At 45.3% G+C, this 20,409-nt stretch overlaps 1 protein-coding gene across 9 annotated transcripts in view; it reads right to left on the bottom strand.

Moving 5' to 3' along the window:
* ST3GAL3 (ST3 beta-galactoside alpha-2,3-sialyltransferase 3) overlaps positions 1 to 20,409 on the bottom strand; it is a 172,739-nt gene that overhangs the window by 4,777 nt on the left and 147,553 nt on the right. For 8 of the 9 annotated variants that reach the window (XM_071436548.1, XM_071436554.1, XM_071436545.1 and 5 more), the window contains 2 exons: positions 18,567 to 18,713; positions 8,831 to 8,977 (listed from right to left, as the gene is read on the bottom strand). In XM_071436548.1, the coding sequence (XP_071292649.1) occupies positions 8,831 to 8,977; positions 18,567 to 18,713 (294 nt within the window). The remainder of the gene's footprint in view (positions 1 to 8,830; positions 8,978 to 18,566; positions 18,714 to 20,409) is intronic. The other variant, XM_071436551.1, reaches the window with a different exon arrangement.

The following is a 20,409-nucleotide window of genomic DNA, read 5'->3' as shown; positions in this document are numbered from 1 at the left end:
CCTAAGCAAATGTTTCAGAGACAAACCCAGGAGGAAGGTAAGCTCCCTGTCTGTAATCAATTACAGTTGGAGAATGCCTCAGCTTCAGACCACATTAGTCTTATCAAGCATGCTGCAATTTAAATACAGGAACACTAAATTAGAGAGAGTGAGTCAATGAGGAATGCATTCAAGAAAAACAGCAAATTGTAGAGAAGGAGTTTTCTCAGTTCTGTTACATCTCTGTATTTCTGCATGTCAGCAGCACTTCTCCACAAAAACCTGCACAGAAACCAGAGCAGAGCAAGAAGTGCTACTTCACTGGCAACAGTCGGTTTCCAGTCTCCACCAGTGCTAATTTATCTTTGTCTTTAACCTTCACTGCCTTGTCTCTAGAGCTGCTTAATTTTCATCATCAGACTGCCCCACTGTGCTTGAAACTGCTGGGGATCCGCACGTACTGAAACAAAAGGGATGGCTGGGCACCCTCATCTTCTTGTCTTTAGGGGATTTACTCACAGCTCCTTTATGCCCAGTCATTCTTACATCAACTTTAAATTTCTAACAGCTGTTTTTGCTCCTGCTTACTCTTACTACACTCACAGAGAGAGAAACTGTATCTCTTTTTAGTCTTCATTTTACCAAGTTAAACAAGGAACGCCTTTCTTCTACCAAAACAAGCTGTTCATTTACACCATGAAAACTGGGAAATCTCACAGAATTATAGTAGCTCCCTCTGCCCCTATTTACTCCAGATTTACTTCTCATGAGCTAGGAAAAAAGGCTCATCAATGCCTCATGCAGAGGCAATTCCCTCACTCAACAAGAAGTCCTTTCCTCTAGTCTTTCCAGAGCTGCATTTGTCTTCTTTTTCCCCCCAGTAACAGTCTGGCAGCCTGAATCATTCAGTGATTTATTTGTACCTATCTAAGCACTTTCCTCCTCTGCCATTGCCAAATAATGCTATCCCAGATTAGAGTCAAAATGTCTGTTATTGCCCCAAAAAGCATGACTTTCCATTCATAATCTTAGGTTTCATGCCACCCAATTCACTCCTGTTCTCAAGGTGCTCATGGCCTTCCTGGATGGTATTTTGATCCTCCCTTGTATTGACCACACCTGGCTTTGTCTCATCACAAATTCCACTTGCACACCATTGCCTTCTGTGCCAAAAATCATTAAAGCAAACACTGAACATGACCTCCTGCAGAGGAACTCCCAGCTGTCCATTCAGTGCTGCTTTTTGTGCTCTCTCTTAGAGACACTATTCATGTACAGGTGTTGCACCAAACCCTGGCTTCTGAAGCTGAACTAATGATAATATCTCACAGGATTGCATGCTTACCTGAACTTCTGACAGGCGGGACCGCTACACTTCCTCTGTCCCAAGAATGATTTTCTTTTAAATCAAATAACGATATTAAATTAGTTTTTGTAACCTGCCTTTGGTAAATCCATGTTGTGTTTGCTTTCAGGATTTAAATATTCTTTCATTTAACTGTGCTCTGAAGTTCTGAATAGTACCTCTGAGGTTGGTTTAAGAGTTCTGAATTGGACAGGATTATTTTCCTTGACTTGTTCCCATAACACTCCCCCCTCCAAAAAAAAGAAAAAAAAAGAAGGGAAAAAGAGGTATTATATCTACTACAAGCTAATCCTGTGGAACTTGGTAGATTTCTTGTGGACCTTTTCCTCTAGACTTGCAGCTTAAGTGGCTCAAAGTGGAACAGAGATCCCTTGGGCTCTCACACCTTCTGCATTAGCTTCAACAGCTTTTGCCTTTCAGTGCTGACCCAGTAATTTTGTTTTCTGTGAACTTCTCACCATAAGCAACCCTTTCCCTCACATTCATCATATCATCCTGACAGAGGTAATATATATATATTCATGTGGTTCCTACTTTAATCCTTCTGCTTCCTTCACCTCCCTGGATGTCAGTCCTGATATTCTTTCCTTGCTTCCCTATTAATTGTTTGTCAGTGACACTGTTCAGTATTTGCTAATTTTCCTTTGCAACATCTAATTGAACTTGACTTTTGCCTGTTTCTACTTTATCTCTATCCCTTCCAGTTATCAGGAGTGAAGTCTTTTGATGCTCTTCTATTACTTCTAACACCACTTTGAAGCAGTTCTTTATGAAATTATATTTACAGCCTTTTTCTGCCAGTTTTCCCCTTGCTGCAAATATGAATCACAGATAATTATTGTACTGTCACAAACAAGCCTTCAAGTCTACAATAAGTCCATGAACTCTTCAGTGAATGTGCTTTTAGTAGCCCATTCTCCAAGGCTAGGCCTAAATCCAGACTGAGCACCCCTCCACCACTGCTGAGCCTATATACAGCCCTGCTTATCAAGCTCCCTCCTTTTGGGAGCAAAATCTGAGTTATATCATCCCTTCTGTTGACTTTCCATTTAATTTAAGCATGAAGGCACTTGATCAAAGGCTATTTCCTAAAATGTCCCTCTGCCAGATCTTCATACATGCTAAAAGCAGCTGCGAAAAGCCCACGGCTCTTCTCGTGCCCTCCCAGCTGGTGACAAGAGCTGTGCCAGCCACTGTGTCTGGGAATATCTGGGCTCTCCTTTTGACAAGGAGATGTACAGCCCTACTGTACATCCCTGACAGTGCCATTTCTGGGGGCACCCAGAACCCCACAGACATCTGTGTTCAATGCTGGGGTCAGCAGCTGGGCTCTAACCCACCTCTGTAGATCTTTTACTGCCTTCTCCTATAGAGAACTTGTCCAAACCCCAATGCTGTTTCTGTCCATTCTCCAGCTGTACTTTCCTTGCTGTTCTTAGTGCACAGTGATATCCTGAGTGTCACAGTACTTCTGTCCTTCTGAACAAGGCAATACCTGTGCTCTGGTCAGGGCTGCTATTCCAACAATATTTTCCAGATTTCTCTTATATAGACACACAGTCCTTATGCACAGGAACAGCATGTGAGGCCTTTGCTCAGCCCCAACGCTGTCAAACAGGTGGCTTTTAAACAAAGACAAAAATGTATAAACTTCATCAGTCATCACTGCCGGCCCCAAGAAAAAGCACTGCCCTTTCAGAGGTGCCCCTGCCCCAGCCCCTAACCTCCCCCTCAAAAGCTGACCTCCATTTCAGTCTGCACCACTCCTTGTACTGCAATCACAATTCATCAGCCAGGCTCCAATAGCCATGTTTTCAGTCTATAAATCACCAAGCCAGACATCTGCCCGGCTTTCAAAGGAGTTTTGTTCTTCTTGTTGGCTACCACAAACTTTAAGGTACTTGGAAGCCTGAAGCAGCCCTACCACCCCCTCCCAAGCAAGTTGTGTTGATTTAAAATGCAAAAGGCGGCTTCCCAGAGAGAGCCCAGATGATGATAAAGCACTATTGTCTGTGCCTTTATGGTTCAAGACTCCAAACTCGATGTTTGCGGATTATTCTGAGAGGTAGCTGCTGTCGGGGAGAGACAGAGACAAAGCTGTGTGTCACTGCATGCTGCAGGCCACCTCCCCTGGCCCTTGTGACAGCCCTTACACAGGCTGAATGAGAAGTGTTACAAGATGGTGTCCTCAGAATCCCACAAAGACCTGCTGGGGAAGGGGCCAGTGATCAGAAAGAAGCCGTCAAAGGCTGCCCTGCCACCTCCCCCTCAGGTCAGGCACTGAGTCACTGAGGTGCTGGGCACAGCTGTATCAAAGGAGCTGACACCTCCAACAGCAGTGCTGGAGCTTGACCTGCTTCTCCAGCAAAAAGAGACCCGCCAGCAGCTCCCCTGTGGGACACAAACACTGCAGGCAGGCTCGGCATGAGCAAGGGTGGCTTTGAACCATGAATTGCCCTTTTTGCCACTCATAAGTGTGTGAGGCAGTCTGCAGCCAGCTGCTGAGAAGACAGCCCAGGATGTTCCTTGTATGGCACCTGAGGTAACTCCTTGCTCACATCCTTGCTCCTGCAAGAAATGACCAGGGATAGAAGCTCACCTCTAGATCATGAGGCTTGGGAAGACTGTGCTGGGGCAGAGCACATGGAGGAGGGATGCTGGGAGCCTGTCTTGTGCTTCGTTCCCATGATTTAGCACAGCCCCCTGCTCTCTCAGTTTCATAAGCTCCTTATGGATATGTTTTTACTATTCTAAACAGTCACTTTCCCATCCTTAAATAATTTCTATTTTACTCTATTTTAAAATTATTCCTTTTCCTCACCACCATTTCCACATTTCCTTCGCTATGCTCCCAGTGGGTCTGACACTTCTACATTAATAGAAGACAGTGACCTGTGATAAAAATACATTTTTATGGAGTGCTTGGACAGGAAGCATTACAGGACCTGAGCAAGACATAAAAATACAATAAAGTATATGAAAATCCAGCTCCAATAGATTCATTGCCATGAAAACAGAAACAAGTGAGCAGACACCTTGGCAAAGACTCAATTTTTTGTACAGCATTCATGGAAGCAGGCAAGGGACAAAAGCTGTTGCAAAGTTATTTGGAATAGGGAAAATAGTAACTGAACAGAGATGACACACTTGTCCATTCTGCATTTTGCAAGCTAAAACAAAGAGGTGGGATAGGAGCTGAAAAATCACCTGTGAGAGTTTATACAACAGCACTGGGTCTGTTGGGCACTGGAGTCCCAGTAACATATCAGAGAACAAAGTTTGTCCTGACACCACCCAGAAATCTCCTGCTGAAGTGCAGGCCAGGAGTCTGCACCCCAGCCATGACAGGGAGCAGTGCAGAGACACAAGAACTGGCCTTGAGACACAGTTTCAATTGCATTGATCTTCCAGCTCACACCTGAAACTGAAAGCACCACCCCAGTGTGCTTCCAGTTCTCCTGAGCACACTGAGGAACAGAAAAGGGCCTCCTCCACCAGGTCTACTGGACATACCCTGGCCAGAGTACACTGAGCTACCCAGGAGAGAGGGTAAAGAAGCTATCCAGTACTAAATTGGAGAAATTAACTCTGACAAGCATTCCCAAGCACAGGAAAATCCACACATGTTTGCAGCCATACTACAGAATAGTAGTACACCATACACTTCTCCTTGACTATTAACAGTGATCAAGTTCCAGTGCATCTCCCTCTATGCAGATCCTTTTCTTCTGGGGCAGGAAATGCCTGTCCAGCCCTCAGGAGCTGGAGATCCTAGAAGACTCAGTGCAGGCAGCTGGCTTCTGTGGTAGCACTAGCAGCACAATCTTGGACCTTGAGAGCTTTTACTCCTGTGGGGAATGCACAGGCTGAGCTAAACTATGGACTGGGTATGCCTGTTTCTCCTTTTGGAAATTCAGCTGCCAGTGCCACAGAGCAACAGGAAAAATCAGATTCATTTCCACAGAGATTTTATCACCTCAGTCTTGGCACGGGAGAGGCATCTCCACCCAGCCGTGAGCAAGTGAGTGCATTTTGCTGGCTTTTTTTATATAATCAGAACAAATTCCTTGGAGATGACTCACAGGGTTTCAAGGGTGTCCAGAGAGATGTCAAGCAGCCTCAAGTGTAAATCAGTGACACACCTTGCTGAGAGGACTCCTGCTCACCAGCAAGCCCATTTGCCCTGCAGATACCAGGCAAGGGATGGGGCTAGAGGGATATTGCCAACAGGCTCCCACAATCCACACACACATGTGTGGCATCTCCAGGCCCAGGACACTACTGGTGTTTACATTTCCTCTGTAAAGACAGTGATGTTTTCAGGGTGGAGCTGGAGTGCTTCCCTGCAGCTGCTCTCTAGGCTTAAACACTGAAGATTTTTAGACACTCAGGCTGGAGGAGCTTGGCAGTTATTGAACAGATTTGAACTTCAGAAATAGAGATTCTGCCCCACCAAAGCCTGGTCAAACTGCAGGGGTTCCTGCCTGGGATGTTCATTGTGGTGGATCAGCTGTATCCCATTGCAGTTCAGTGCTGTGATGATGCCATGTTATGCAAACCTGCTCCATTCCCCTGCCCAGGAATGAACACTCCAGCCTCTATGGGTCTGCAGGCCAGAGGACAAAGATGATACTTGCATAATTTCAAAGTATAGCCTGCTTTAGTGACTCTTTTAGAGGCTGAAATGTAGAGGAGGACCAGGAAGAACTAGGCCTAGACACAATCCCAGAGGTCCAAAGAAACACTGAGAAAAATCCTGTGGATGCTCTTGGACCTTTGGGTGTCAGAGCAGATGGAACAGACAAATCCTTGGTGGATCTTGGCTCTGGGTCAGTCTTCTTTCACTAATACCAAGGGCAAGGTTTGACACAGGGTGCCAATGCAGGCCAGCCTCCCCATTTGCAAACTGCATGCAGGTGCATGCAGCAATGTCAAATCCCTTCCATCAAGCAGGTGCTTCCAGTCTGGAGTGGGGCAAATCTCTATTTCTGCATTCTTTGAAGGCAAATGCAGAAGACACAACCCAGCTATTATGCCCTTCACCTTTCAACTTCACCCTCAGATGACTAACAATTACCAGCTACCATTAATATTAAATAGGAGAGAAAGAAATGTGATCCTCTCTTTGCTCTTCACATTCCACAATATCACAAACAATTTGTCATATTGGGAGGGGCTGAGGCAGGAGGAGCATTAATTATTGATACTTGGGAACAGATGGCTTTTCTTGTACCAGGGCAGTGAAATGTAAGAGGAGCCCGTGGGTGAGGATGTGAGGATTGGATGGGCAGACACATATCAGGTAACCAGCCTTCAAGTGGAACAGGAACCTTCCTCCTAGAACCAGCTCCACTGGGCTGCAGAGCTCCCAACAACAGCCCCAGCTGCAGAAACAAATCCACTGACATCTGAATTACTGAGGCTTCACCAGAACCTTTCAACGCTCCCTCACCTCTGTACAGGACACGATGACTGATGGCTTCCAGACAGCAGAGCCCTGGCAAATCAGCACCAACTGCTCTCTCTGGGAGACTTCTCTGGTTGCTTTTCACGTGTTCATCCTCATCTAACTATTCCTGAGACCCCATACAATGTCTAAGAGTGACCTCCTCCAGCCTTCCAGCAGCCTTGGATCCCATTTGGGGTGCTGGCCTCCAAAATCAGAGATCCAAGTGATGCGGACCTGCAAGTTCAACCAGAGACTCTGTTATCCAACTCTTTGCCAAATTTTCCCATTGATTTGTCCAAGGATGAAATAAAAGAAGACTTCATTCTTGTTAGTTCCAATGGTGTCCTCATGTCCAAAATCTGACCGTGGGAATGACATCCTTATGAGACAGGAAGAACAACTGGGCAAAAGTGATTCTCCACCAAAGGCAGCTGATTCACCAGACTGAAAACAGTGACACTAAAAGCTTTTCCTGAAACTTTCTTGAAGAGTCTCTGTACTCCCTGCTGGATTCAGGCATCTGTAGCCATTTTCACTCTGGCCTAGCCATCTCTTTGCTGAAGATAAGGGATCAGCTGTACTGCCTCAGACCTGGGCCTGGGGAACCCAGGGTCCTGTCTCTGGCAATGGTTATAAGCAGATGGTGATACCTCCTCTACTACTGCAAAAGTTATATTCCTAGGCTAATTTCCATTCAGGGATTTCATAAGCCAGACATCACCTCAATTCAATTTACTTCTTTGGACATACCCCTTAAATCCTCAAATAGGCACTCACTTCCCCAGCAAGGACTAATTAAATCCATGGTTACCCCATTGAGCTAAGCAGACTCTCTTGCCACCTCCACAGGCCCAGAAGGTACCTCAGGACCACTGTGTCAAGTCCCTTGTTGTACTGAGGACCTCCTCACAGCCTTTCCTAAACTCTGTTCCCTTAGCCTCTGTGGAGAGCTTCATGCTTCAAAGACTCATTACTCTGATAATTAGACACACTCTTCTCATTTCTCAAGCTGACTAATCATTGATTTATAATTCCTCTCACTCTGCCTAGGGTCATGCAGCCTGCAGCCTGCAGCCTGTGAGAGTACTAAGACACGTACAGTCTTGTGATTTGGAAAAACACAACTTCCCAGCTTCCCTCCTGGTCTGAATCAGTGGTAAAGTCCTTGGGGTGAGCAAATGCCAGGTGCCAGGGGACAGCTACTGTCCGTGAAAAATACAACTTTCCACAGTGTGGAGTAGGATAGAGCAAGTTTCCCTACCCAGTGAAAAGGGAGAAGCAATCTTAGGAAGACCTGGGTCACATCTGCACTGGGAAAGAAGGAGCTCTCCCATAAAAGCACAAACCTTCCTACTACAGAAGCTTTGACCAGTGTCCAAGTTTGCTCTAGTTTGGTACAGGAAATGGACAGACCTGAAGGCATCTCTACTGCTGCATTATACCAATATGAGAGATTTTGTTCCTCCAAAAATGCTGTTTGTCTCACTGTGATAGTAGCAGAAAATGTGTTTAATGTGGACCTGTCTTTACAGAGCAGTCTCCACAGACCCACTGGTGCTCACAGCAGTGAGGTGCTGCTGAGGAGTCAGCTGAGAGCTCAGGTACACAGGCTGATCTCACCTCCCCCATACTTCCCAGGGCCTGAGGAGGGGATCAGCTCACAAAAGAAGCCTATGGAGTAGAGAGCAATCCAATGGATCAAAAAGCAGGAGAGGGAGCATCTTTTCAACCCCAGAGCAGAACTGCTCCCTTTCACACTCCTTGGGTTAACATTTATGTGAATCCTTTCCCTGCCACTCAAAGAAGAAATTACATTATATACACATTCCAGAGAACTTTTCCCAGCAGTAATAACCATTTTTAACATACACTGAGCTTGGGAGAATGTCTAGAATTTTACAAGCAGATGCATGAGCGGAGCTGAGTTTTGATCCACACAGCACAGCTGTAAGCTGACATCACGATCCCAGTCAGGCTCTGGAGTTGGGGTGGCCAGTGGGTTTGGGAGGAGGATGTGCTTGGCAGGAGCTCCCTACCTCTTTGATGGCAGACATCTTGATGTTCTCATAGTAGTGCAGCGGTGCATTAGGTGAGCTCATGTCATAGCCAAAGCCAGCCACCGCCACCTCATCGCAGTTGTGCAGCGCCATGGTTATTGCTACGCTTCCCAGGGTGGGGATGTTCTGAGAGGAGAGAAAGCAGCAATGGAAGTCATTAGCAGGCTGTCATCTTTATCATCAAAAATTTCCTCTTATTGTCTCTGCTCATGGGGGCACTGCTGTGACTAAGCAGAAAATCAGGAACGTGGTATTTGGCTATATTCAACCTGCCAGCTTGCAGGGTTGATAGGCTCCCAACTTGTAAAGAAATTAATGCAAATGGTCAGACTCCCCTTCCACAGCTTTGCTGTCCTGAGAACAGGGCAGCAGATGAGCTGGAGGATGAATCACAAGGATACATCAGCCTTCTGAAATTAAAACAGACACAGACAGTGGATTACAATGTCAATGCATGTTACTGGCTTCCAGCTAGGCTAAGGAAGAATACTTATCCCAAACAGGTCACCATACAGGAGCCAAACTGAGGAACACCACAAACACCTTATTTTACTGATGGCAAATGCAGTTTAAGGTTGTTAAACAGCTCTGGGAGATGGAGAGGAGATCAGGCAGTGTGTTCCAAGGTCCCTTCCTTTTCTCAGGGGCACCTTGATAGTGAGGGGGCACTCTGGCCTGTGCCATTCCCTCCAAAGCACACACTGGGAAAACAAGAAGCAGTGGGAAGCCAGTCAGAGATGGGTGGTAGCATCCAGGGGATACCACAACTGCCCTTTCCCATCTGCTGACCTGCAATTTGCACTGATGTCCAGCCTTAGCCCTTCCCATTTCACTGGGCTCTGGCACTGTGACAGCAGTGCTGTACAGCTCCTGTGTGTTCTGCTGGGACAGCAAAGTGTTTCCAGTGTAAAATCCTAGCTCACTGACTTTTCTAGCTCCCCTTTAGCCAGATAGATAAATCCAGAGGCAACTTTGCCCCAGGGCCTAGGGAGAGGCTGAGAAATCCACCCACATCTTCATTTGTTGAGTATCCAAGACTGGTCGTATTGGAAATATCACAAATTCAGAGGACATGCTCAGACAGTCACCAAGGGTGACAGCTCTTAGCTGAGATGTAGAAACCAACTGCACTCTTATATTTCTCATTTACAATGATTTACCCTGAACTGGTGAGCAATGCTATTGCATGTTCAAAAAGGTTGAAATGCTTTGAGTTTCTGCTTCTCATTCAAAGGAACTGGCTTTTTTGGCACATGACTGTGTTCACTTCTGATTGCCTGACCAGTCTGAAGGAAACTGTTTTCCAAGCAAAGAATGCCACCCATATCCCAGCTGAGATGTGCAGAGCTGGGAGCACAACTCATGTGCTATGTAGAACCCCACTACAGTGCACCAGAATTACTCTGATCTGAAAACAAACAGGCAAAAACTGCTTATGGCTAAATCAATGAGACATTAAGTTCAAACATTTGCAGCACAACAGTAACAGAGCACACCTGAAATGACAAGATCTTCTTACATCCCGCTGTTCCAGCTCTAGATGTCAGGAAAAGCAGCAGAATAATTTAGTTCTCACTGCTTAATTTCAATTGATACTCACAGAAACAATACTGGTTTTATTCTAGTCACTTTAGTTAACTGTTAATTCACTGGTAGCCAAAAAATATCAAGTAGGGGTTTCAAAAAAATGGAAAAAGTTTATTAGGCAAGGATAAGAACATTGCCCCAAATTTCAAAATATCCAAGAACATCCTGTCTTTCCAGACATGACAGTTTTAATTCTGATTTCTCTGCTTTATGTTTTGCATAGAAGATGACATTTGTATGTCACTGGGATTGCATCAGTTGGTAAGCGGACGTGCCACAAACCCTTTCCCTCATCAGAGCTGTAGTTACAGTGTCCAAAACACAGTGAGTAAATGGTTACATCCCTGAGACTGTGTCGTCATTGGGAGCACCATGGTGTTAACACCACCCACACTTGCACTGGGCCCATTCCCACGGTACCGCTCAAGGGAGACACGGGGTCTTTGCCTGGAGGGAATTTCACTGGCCAATTTAACATTTAAGAGCTAACTTTCTAATGTGAGTCTTGCAAACCACAGAGAATTAATCACATTACCCAACCTTATGGGAGGACTGCCAAACTTTCTTTCAGGCATACTCTGTCTGGAGAATAACAGTAGACAGAAATTGAAAGTGAACTTTCGTTTGGTCACCAAATATCTGTCTGACTTTATTCTTTCTACAATACATTCAATGATATTTATGGAAAAATACAAGGCAATTCTCATCTGCTTCTGTTCTTCAGTAGTTCCTGACATGCCACTATCTTAGTACCACCTGCTCTGCTCCCAAAAATGATTAAAATACCAGAGACTATCTACCTTCCTAACCTCTTGAATTGTAGTAGATGTATCTGATTTGGCCTCTATAACTATCAGAAATTCACAGGATGTCCTTAGCAAATTGTTTTGCATTACCCTAAAAATCACATCTGGAAACGGATGATCTGATGACAGTTTCTTAATTATGCCTAATTGATGTTAGCACCCTCCAACACTGCAGTAGCTGTAGTTTAATAGATGTCCCCCTTGAAGGCAAAATTCTGCGGCTTTCAGTGGTGAGATGCAGCCTCAATCCCACTGCTGCAGTCAGAATCCTGTGGGCTAGAGAGGTCCCTCTTGAAAATACTGTCAAAATGATCACCCCTGCTATTCACTGAGGGCAGTAGCTATTAGGGCAGCACAGGGGCGCTTGCAGAACTCACCCACAGCAAATGGTGAGGATAACAGCACCTGCCTAAGAGAAGAACATGGTGCAAAGTGTGTGTGCATCCACACGTGCCCAGATCACATACACATAACCGGGCACTTGCTCCAAAGTGCTTATCTTTAAAAAAGAAGCAACCATCAAAGGGTTTAAACAGTAACTGGGGAATTAGACAGTCTTGAAGAAAATGGAGCTGCCTTGAACCAAACTATATAAAAAGTACAATTGTTGATTAACTATGTGTCATTACTTTAGTGTCAGTACTTTAGTCTTGATTTGGTTTAAGCTATAGAAACTGAGCCCTGTTCTCCTGTGGCAGCCTGCTGAGATTCTGCTACTCCTGCTGCCTGTTGAAAATGAAGCACTGCCTCATGCCCAGCTTGTGGCATGGGAAAGACAACACCCTGTAGGATCTAGGGACATTTCCCAGGCTGTGCTGCAGAGAATGCAGCAGAGCAGCACTCTCAGGTCCAAGGGCTCTCCCCTCCTTTCCTCTTAGCAAAGAAGTGCCAAATAAGAGGAGACACATTATTAGAGAGGAAGTGGCTATAACTACTCCCTGGCTGCATCTACAGAGCTTCCAAGCTCTCCTTATTGTACATTTACATTCATTAGCTGCTAACCCTTAATCTGGACCTAATGGACCATATACAACCTACAGGGCAAGCTGGGGGACAAGTGACTCCAAAAGAAGTTAAGCATCATGGACATGGCTGTGCCAAATCTGGCTTGCAATGCCCTGCACAATGTGTCAGTGCTATCTCACCACACACGCCCTTGAGCCGTGCCCCAAAGACATACCAAAGCAACCACCACACCTCCTCTGTTGAGTTATGAAAATAAAACTCTCTCAAACCACTGAGCAGGACTCTCATTATTTGAGGCTTTTGCTAAGACAAAACCCCCCCAAATTCTACCATCTTGTCTCAGGATAATAATCTAGTGTTAGACCAGTTCAAAGCCTGTGTTCCTGCTCATGGCCCTCTGTGTGCTTGGGAGCTCCTGTGTCACCAAGCAGTGCTGCTTTTAACCAAATGGTTGAAGAGCTACAGCCCCACAGCAGCCAGTGCTGAGGCAGGAGCCCCTTGGGATGCCTCCCAGCCACACAGAGACTGCTCAGTGCAGGTTAGACCTGGAAAGCTCCAACATGACCACTGCTGCAGATGTGGCCATGATGAGTCTCTGACCTGAACTGGTGCCCAGCAAGCAGCGTGAGCTGGGAATGGCAAAGCCCAGAAATCACTGGCAGCCTTCTCTCCTTGTCAATTCTCTGCCACAAGTCTTGAGCCTGGCCTTGCAAGCTGTGTGCCAATGGTTTCTGGGGACCAGAAATGCCTTTAGCAGTACAGACATAGGACAGGCTCTCCTGACTGCTCCTACATTGTTCTCTGCTGCAAGCAGGAAGAAAAAGGCTTCACCTTAAGACATGGATGTTTCATCTTCCATTCTGCCCCCTGAAGAGGCTTTAAAGACTGACTTCTACTCACATAAGGAAAGAAGTCAGTCAGCAGAAACGAACACTGGAACTCCTCTGGACTCTGTTGAGGCTGACCATTACCTCGTGGGCTTGTGCTGAAGATCCAGTGCTGGTGACTGAACTAGGGCTGGAACTGCTCTTTGCCTGGTGCATGTGAAAAGCTCTTGCTGCTTTTCATTCCATGCCTGGGTCATTCCTGTGTCACTGCCTGCTGGACTGGAAGGAAATGACTGCTGTAAATCTGTTTTTAGAAATATTTGACTCCCTTAATATGTTAAATGAATTCCAGTTATTTATGGGATTTTACTTAGTTCAGGGTATTATTGGATTGTTCAGACTATTCCAATTGTTACCTTTTTCAATAAAAGGGTAAGTGTTACTGAAGAATAAACTCCCTACAAACAATAATACACCTGGATATTTAAATTGGTTTGACTACTATACTAAATGATTTGAGGAAAAAATCCAAAAATTTGCTTACCTGGGAAAAATTCTTACCTTAGTTTTATCAGTTACAAACCCGATCACCTAATAGCATTGAAGTATTCAAAACAAAAGAAATCCAGAACAAAACTATAATAGTCATCTCAACATACATGAACTATCACTTTTGTTTCTTTATGTTTTTATGAGAGCAAATCCAAACCTACCCTTTGTTTCCTTTAGCTGAAAAGCTGGAAATATGGCATAGAAAGCAATTTGGTGTCATTCATTGTGAGCAAGCAAATGTTTGCTCTTATTCTGTGGAGTGGTTCCTGTCACAGGAGCTTACAATGCACACTGCTGCTCCTAGAGCTACCTCCACCCCTGCCCAGAAAGAGCTGCAATAGTGGGCTTCAAAAAACACAGCAGAGCATCTCAGTGCCCTTCCTTCAGCTTCCCTGGCTGGGAGTGGGACAGAGCCTGCAGGACTGGCTGTCTGCAGCTGAGCACAGGGAAGGGCCAGCAGCTGGTGGCTGGAGACAGGACAGCCCAGCAGGCTCCCTTCTGCCACTTCCCTGCTGAGCTCCTCAACACCCAAGCCCAGTCCAAGTATTTTTGACCACATCTAACCTGATGCACAAGCTCTGATTCACCATTTGCCATAGAGCAGATTCCTGTGCAGTGCAGGGAGTATTTCTAAAGGATGTAAGGACTTAACAGAATGCAAACTTTACTACATGACTTTACTACACTCAACCTGCTCTGTGATAAGCACATACACACTCCATGCTAAATGGGAGTTCATGGTCTACTCTTCACTGAGAAGCAAACTCCCTTCAGTTCCTTGGCATCTCTCATGAGCAGAAGGAGGTGGCTGGGCTTGTACCAAGAAGAAGCTGCTATGGAGCATTTACCTGCTCCCCAGCACCAGTTCCCTTCCCCAGCAGCTCATGGACTGGTCCCACTGCAGTGGCAATGGGTGGAACAGCCCAGCCCACAAAGCAGACATGCTGCCTTGCAACCCCAAAGCTTTACAGTGCCACTAAGTCTCTACATTTGAATGACTGCACCTGCAGTGGCCCTTACCTGTCCCTCCACCTGCCTTAGAAGATGCCAGCAGGGTGCAAAAAAGAGAGAGCCACATGACTGGAAAGGACTAAGTGGAAGATTGTTCTGCTCCTGCCATCCCCACCTCTCTTCTACTCCACAAAGACCCAACAGGTTCCAAGACACAGCCTTCACAAAGCCACAGTCCAGTAAGAACAGCCCAGGAGACAAAGTTTGCAGACACCTGGGCAACTCGTGAGAGAAAAGGTCATGATGATGAGACAAGGGAGCTGAAAAGTGCCTAAGGAGCAAAGGATTCCTGCTGGCACCTCCAGAAAGGCTGCCTGCCCACAGGAAAAACCATCTAAGAGTCTGCCCACAGGAAAAACAAACCATCTAAGAGCTATGAGAAGCTGTGGCCAGGACGCGCTAACACTGCAGCATCAGAGGTTAATCCCTGAGATGTCAGCACCCTGCAGAGGTGCTAATCCATGGCTGGGTGCCTGAATCAGCCTGGTAACACCTCCTGCACATGGCTCCTCCTTCACCAGCTTAGTGCTGAGGCTGGGTGAAGTCCAAAGAAGGATGCTTTATTTTTTTAGTTTATAGATTCAACCATTTCCAGTACATGAGCAAACAAAAGGCTCACAGAGTTGGGTTAAATCATAAGCAGGTTCATGGATGCACAGCACCAGCACAGAGAGAGAAACAAACACTGCAGTCTGCACTGGAGTCCTCAGAATTCTGATAATTTGTGTCACCTGAAGTGTTCTCCTTTCTGCCTCACACCAGGCTCAGGGCTCCCAGAGGAGCCAGAAACACACTGCTCCCATGGCTCTGAGGGCTGCTGGCTGGACAGGACAATGCACTACACAGCCAAAGGCACCACAGCAGTGACCACCCCTAGGTGACACCTCTGAGTGATGCTCATGCTTGTCCCCCAGTAAACTGCCTGCAGTGTAAAGGAGTGCTATTGCAAGCTTGAACCACCAGCTGCAATACCAGTGATGGCTGGTTTCAAGCCCCAAAGATCTGTACAAACAGAACTTCCATCTGAACAAAAATCACATTTGGCTAGTGAGAAAGCCAACCCTGCACCCACACCTTAACAGAATTCTTTATTCAGAGAGAGGATCTTTACTAGATTTTTTTTTTGTGCTAAACCATCTTCAGGTTTAATTAACAATTATTTTCCCCCAGATATTGCTAGGAGCCCAAAGTTTGTTCTTTATGATCAGCTTATCCCATGACAGAGAATTCTACATACAGTATGGAACAGCTCCCCTACTCTTAAGACTTCGGTAGGACTGAAGAAAACTTCTAAAAAGCTTTACCAGTCCCAGAGAGAAGTCACTATTCATTGTGGGTGTGAGTTTTGCTCCTCGCTGAGGCTTTTGGCTACCACTGCCATGAGTGCAATCAAAATGCACATCTGAGTTGTACCCCATTACTATACTCCAGGATCATCTGGCCCAAATTATATTATCAAAGCAGAGGATGTTACTACATTCACCCTTTATTGAATCCTGGGAAAAACGCTTTGAGATCAGCCCCAAACTATTTTACTAGCTCTGCTCAACCTTGCTGGAAAAGCCACCAAATTACAAAGTTAATTGGCAGCACATTGTTACCATATGTGGTGTGCAAGAGAAGCACTGAAGTTTATTTAGGCATCAGAACCAAAGGAGAGTGGAATATTACTGCTCTTTATGAGGATTTTGTGTTGGCCTTGATTACGAAGGCATCCCCAGCCTTGATCGTGCAGTGTGCAGCCTGCCCTGCCCAGCACAGCACAGCACAGCACAGCACAGGACAGCACAGCACAGCACACTGCAGCACAGGGGCACCCGCCTGCCTCCAGCCCCATCTCCCAGGAGAAACTCTGCATACACTGCTTGCTGTGCTTCTGCTTCCTAGTCCTCAGCATTTTCCTTTTCCATGTTCATATGCTTCTCTCTTGAGTAAAGTTTTCCAGGCTATCTCTCAGTGCTAAAGCACAACCCCAAACCCATCCAGCCGTGCAGCTGCTGGGTCGCACAGATGTGGAACAATCCTCCTTGCTGCCCCCCTTGTCTGGCTGGATCACTCACAAATCTTCAGTGAGAGCTGGATTCTTGGTCTACAGGCTCTGATTTCCACTCCTCCCATTTAAAATCTGAGCAAAACATGTAGCAAATTTGTATAACCAGGGCCTTACTCAGACTCTTCCCTCTTTACCCTGACAGCAATAGCTCCTGTTGGAGCCTTTGCTCTTACAAAGCTCTAAACCTTGTGGTGGTGCAGCAGAATTCACTAAAGTGTGAAGCCCCAGCAGTTCCATGACAGCAGTCCATGGCTGATGTTTGCAGTAAAATTGTAGCCACAGGCCAGAAACTCTCTCCCTATTTTTAATCCTGTTTTAAGTCCCCTGGCAGAATCCCTGTACCAGGGTCCTTGCACAGACCGCCCAGGCTACCCTGACATCTCAGCCCCACACAGGCACCTGCAGAGCTCCTGTTGTCCCATCTGGAGGAATAAACTACAATTCACACAGTCTACTAGGGGTCACAGGCAAACACTGCTTGCCTTAAAGAACCATAAACTATTCCTAAATGCTCAAATAGACTTTTGTGAAGTGAAACATCAGGTTTCAATTAAGATGCCTTCATTTCCCAATCTGATGTGTGTTAAACAACCTATCAAAACCTCATAAACTTCAGTTCACAGCATTCTCATTTCCGGATTCTCTCTTCTCCTTCCAGTTTAAGCAATAACTTGTGTATTAAAATAATGTGTTTAAAAAGAAAAATAAATGGGGGGAAAAATAAAGTATGATGATTTTTGTCCTTTATTGGGACACCACTCCTGATTTTCTGGAAGACACATCAAGACCACATTGTTCTAAGGGTAAGTTCTGGAGAATGCAGAGAGATGAAGTAAGTTAATTCCTAGCTGACTGGAATATTTGCAATAAGATACCTTCAGTGCACAGAACAAAAATCCAGAGTTCCCAGAATCCCATGACAGCTTCTGTACACAGCAGTGCATTTTTCAAAAGGGCCATTCCATGTGGCTGAATCTGTCTGCATATCTTGCATTTTGCATTTCGAGAAGGAAATGTCTTATTGTGAGGCATCCACCCATCTGACCCATTTGTTTTTTGCACAAAACAAAAGTCTCTAATATTCCAGAAGTCTTCAGGATATAATTGTTTGAGCATGGCAAATGAGGCACTATTCTGTCTAGTCCAAATCCCTGCTGAGACACAGAAAATCTCCTGCACTGACAGCAGTGGAAGGACAATGCCAGGGGTAGACCAAGCAGACCTTGTCCAGCAAAAGTGCTTCTCTCTGGATTTGTCAGCTGTGCTAATGTGCCCAAAAATGTCACGTGTGGTCTCTATCAACAACTATATCACATGTGTACATGAGCAATTTACCCACCCAAGTAATACTTACTCTAATGGTTGATATATTACGTAGAGCAAATATAAATAGGTTCTGAGGACAGTGTTGCAATGTGAGACAATCCAGAAAACCCAAGTCACCACCTACTCCAACACTAACACTCCAAAAAGCTGCACTGGGGGTGAGAGGTACAAGAATGAGCATTAAGGAATCTTGTTAATAAATATGAGCTAAAACTGTGGTTTGCATTGTTTTCTTTTGTGAGCTTTTACATATAAAACTTGTTGGGATAAGTTTTATATGTAAATGTCTTACCAAAGGCCTCATAAAGCAAACCTTTACCTCTTCAACTATCAGCTGGGGATGCAACTTCACAGTGGCTTTCAAGGCACTGCTAAAGTGTTGATGATCCCCCAAAATCCTTGGATCAGGAAGGTTCTTGCCTGGATCTGAAGGAGTCTGAGAGCTGTGACTGTAACAGAGCCAAAGTCCCTCCCTTTCAATGTCCAACAATGGAAACCCAAAGGAAAAATAAGAACAATGTAAGCCTCCTGTGCTGCTTGGTCTCACATCCTTCTGTGAGGTTTTGCTCCCTTTGCTCTGTACCTACCCCTCTGCCCATCAGGCCGTTGTTGAAAGGCAGTCCAATGAAGCTGAACGCTGCCTCCTGGATGAAGTAGGGATTCAGGATACGGATCTCATGAGGCTCCCTTGGGACACGGGTTGCCACTGACTTCCAAAAGCCATCAGAGGCACTCTGGTAACAAAAACAGAAACAAAAACAAAAAGGAAAAAGATTAGGCAACAACAGAATTATATACAAAATACAGCAGATTTCTATTATTTTATTAAGAAGTATATTATAACGCACTTCTGCAGCAGTTTCCATTGTCTCTGCTCACTGCCACAGGGCACTAGTATGACATTGTAGGGCATGTGTGTCTCATGGAGAGGTGGCAGCATGGACTGATGCAGTTGAGCCAGTCTGGATAGTAACTGAGGGAGACAGACATGCCAGGTCTTCCCGCTTTATCCTATATTTGTCCTTCCCTGTTAGGTTTTATGTGAATTAAGCTGTAAGTTTATAGAGGTATCATCTTGTCTTGTGAACAGTCATGAATGTTCACAGTACAAGGGAGGAGACAACTAAGTATGTCTATTATTTTTACCCAATTCAAGTTTTCACTCTGCACACATGGAAGAACAGTGGCCTTGATGTGTGCTGCACTCCTAGACAGCCTTGCCTGGGGAGGGGCTGGTGCCACTCTGCCACATGGCTTCCCATCCTTGCTCACTGATGGCTTTGCATTATTGCTTGCCATCACTGACACCTTTCCAGGTGTCAGCAGGCACAGCACAGAGTGCCCCCAAAATAACCAGAGGCTCTGTGCTCACAGGACTTAAGGAGCAATTGCATTCCAATGTTTCACTTCTGTTTGGGTTAATTCAGAGCAAGGCACAGGGAGGATGGAAGGAATATTAATCTGCTGACCAGCTTCTTGGGAGGATAACCTGATTGAACACCTTCTTCTTGAAGCATTAAGTCATCTTCCCTGAGATCTCCATGAGAAAAAACAGACACTATACTACATAAAAAGGACACACTCTGGAATTCATTATACACACCAGTTTTGGGTTGCTTGCAGCTTAGCAGTGACTTTACAGCTGCTCTCAAGGCACTGATGAAAATGTTGATTATCCACTGCAAAATCCTCAGGAGCTTCCTCTGCCCAGTAGTGATCACCCCTGTAATTACAGACTGGAATTCTGCCTCAGCCAATGCCTGCTGCATTTCACACACTCCCTGTCCTTGCTCAGCTCCTGTGAATTCTCACACCACATGTTGCTAAACACCTTACAGAATGTTTTTTATGGAACAATCCCATGGATATCTTTAGCTGCTGAATTTCATACCCTGAAACTGAAACTTTGGCAGATGGCTCGTGCTACAAAAGGCATTAACAGAGCAAACCTGAGGAGGGTGTACACTGTCACCCAAACCAACACTCCAGGAAAGCAAAATCCCATTGCTATCTGTCCCCCCTCAAAACTGTTCAAACACAATACATTTTGACAACCAGGGCAAGCATCCCATGGGTTTAAGTTCACATTTCATCAATGGCCAAGTGCCCTTGGGACCCTAAATGGAAAAAATTCTAAATTATCACTCACATTCTTTCATCATAGTAGAATTAGAAAGAATGCCTGGTGTCAAAGTAGTTTAACACTTTCCATTATAATAAGACATTTTCAGTCACTGAGTGATCCCAGCATTTAAAAAAAAAACAGGAAAAAAAAACTTTACAAATATTAATAAAGTATAACATCCATTTGACCAAGGGATTTGAGGGATTTGGTATGCCAGCTGGGTTTTGCCTCCTTGTTAAAATTCATTAAAAATTGGATAAATATTAAACCTTTGGAATTTCCTAAGGGCACACGTAAAGTAGAGG

Source organism: Agelaius tricolor, unplaced genomic scaffold, assembly GCF_023055355.1.
Source record: "Agelaius tricolor isolate 1412-34295 unplaced genomic scaffold, bAgeTri1.0.p SCAF_11, whole genome shotgun sequence".
In the NCBI taxonomy this organism is placed as follows: domain Eukaryota; kingdom Metazoa; phylum Chordata; class Aves; order Passeriformes; family Icteridae; genus Agelaius; species Agelaius tricolor.
Note: the sequence above shows the minus strand (reverse complement) of the source record. Positions and strands in the feature narration are given on the sequence as shown.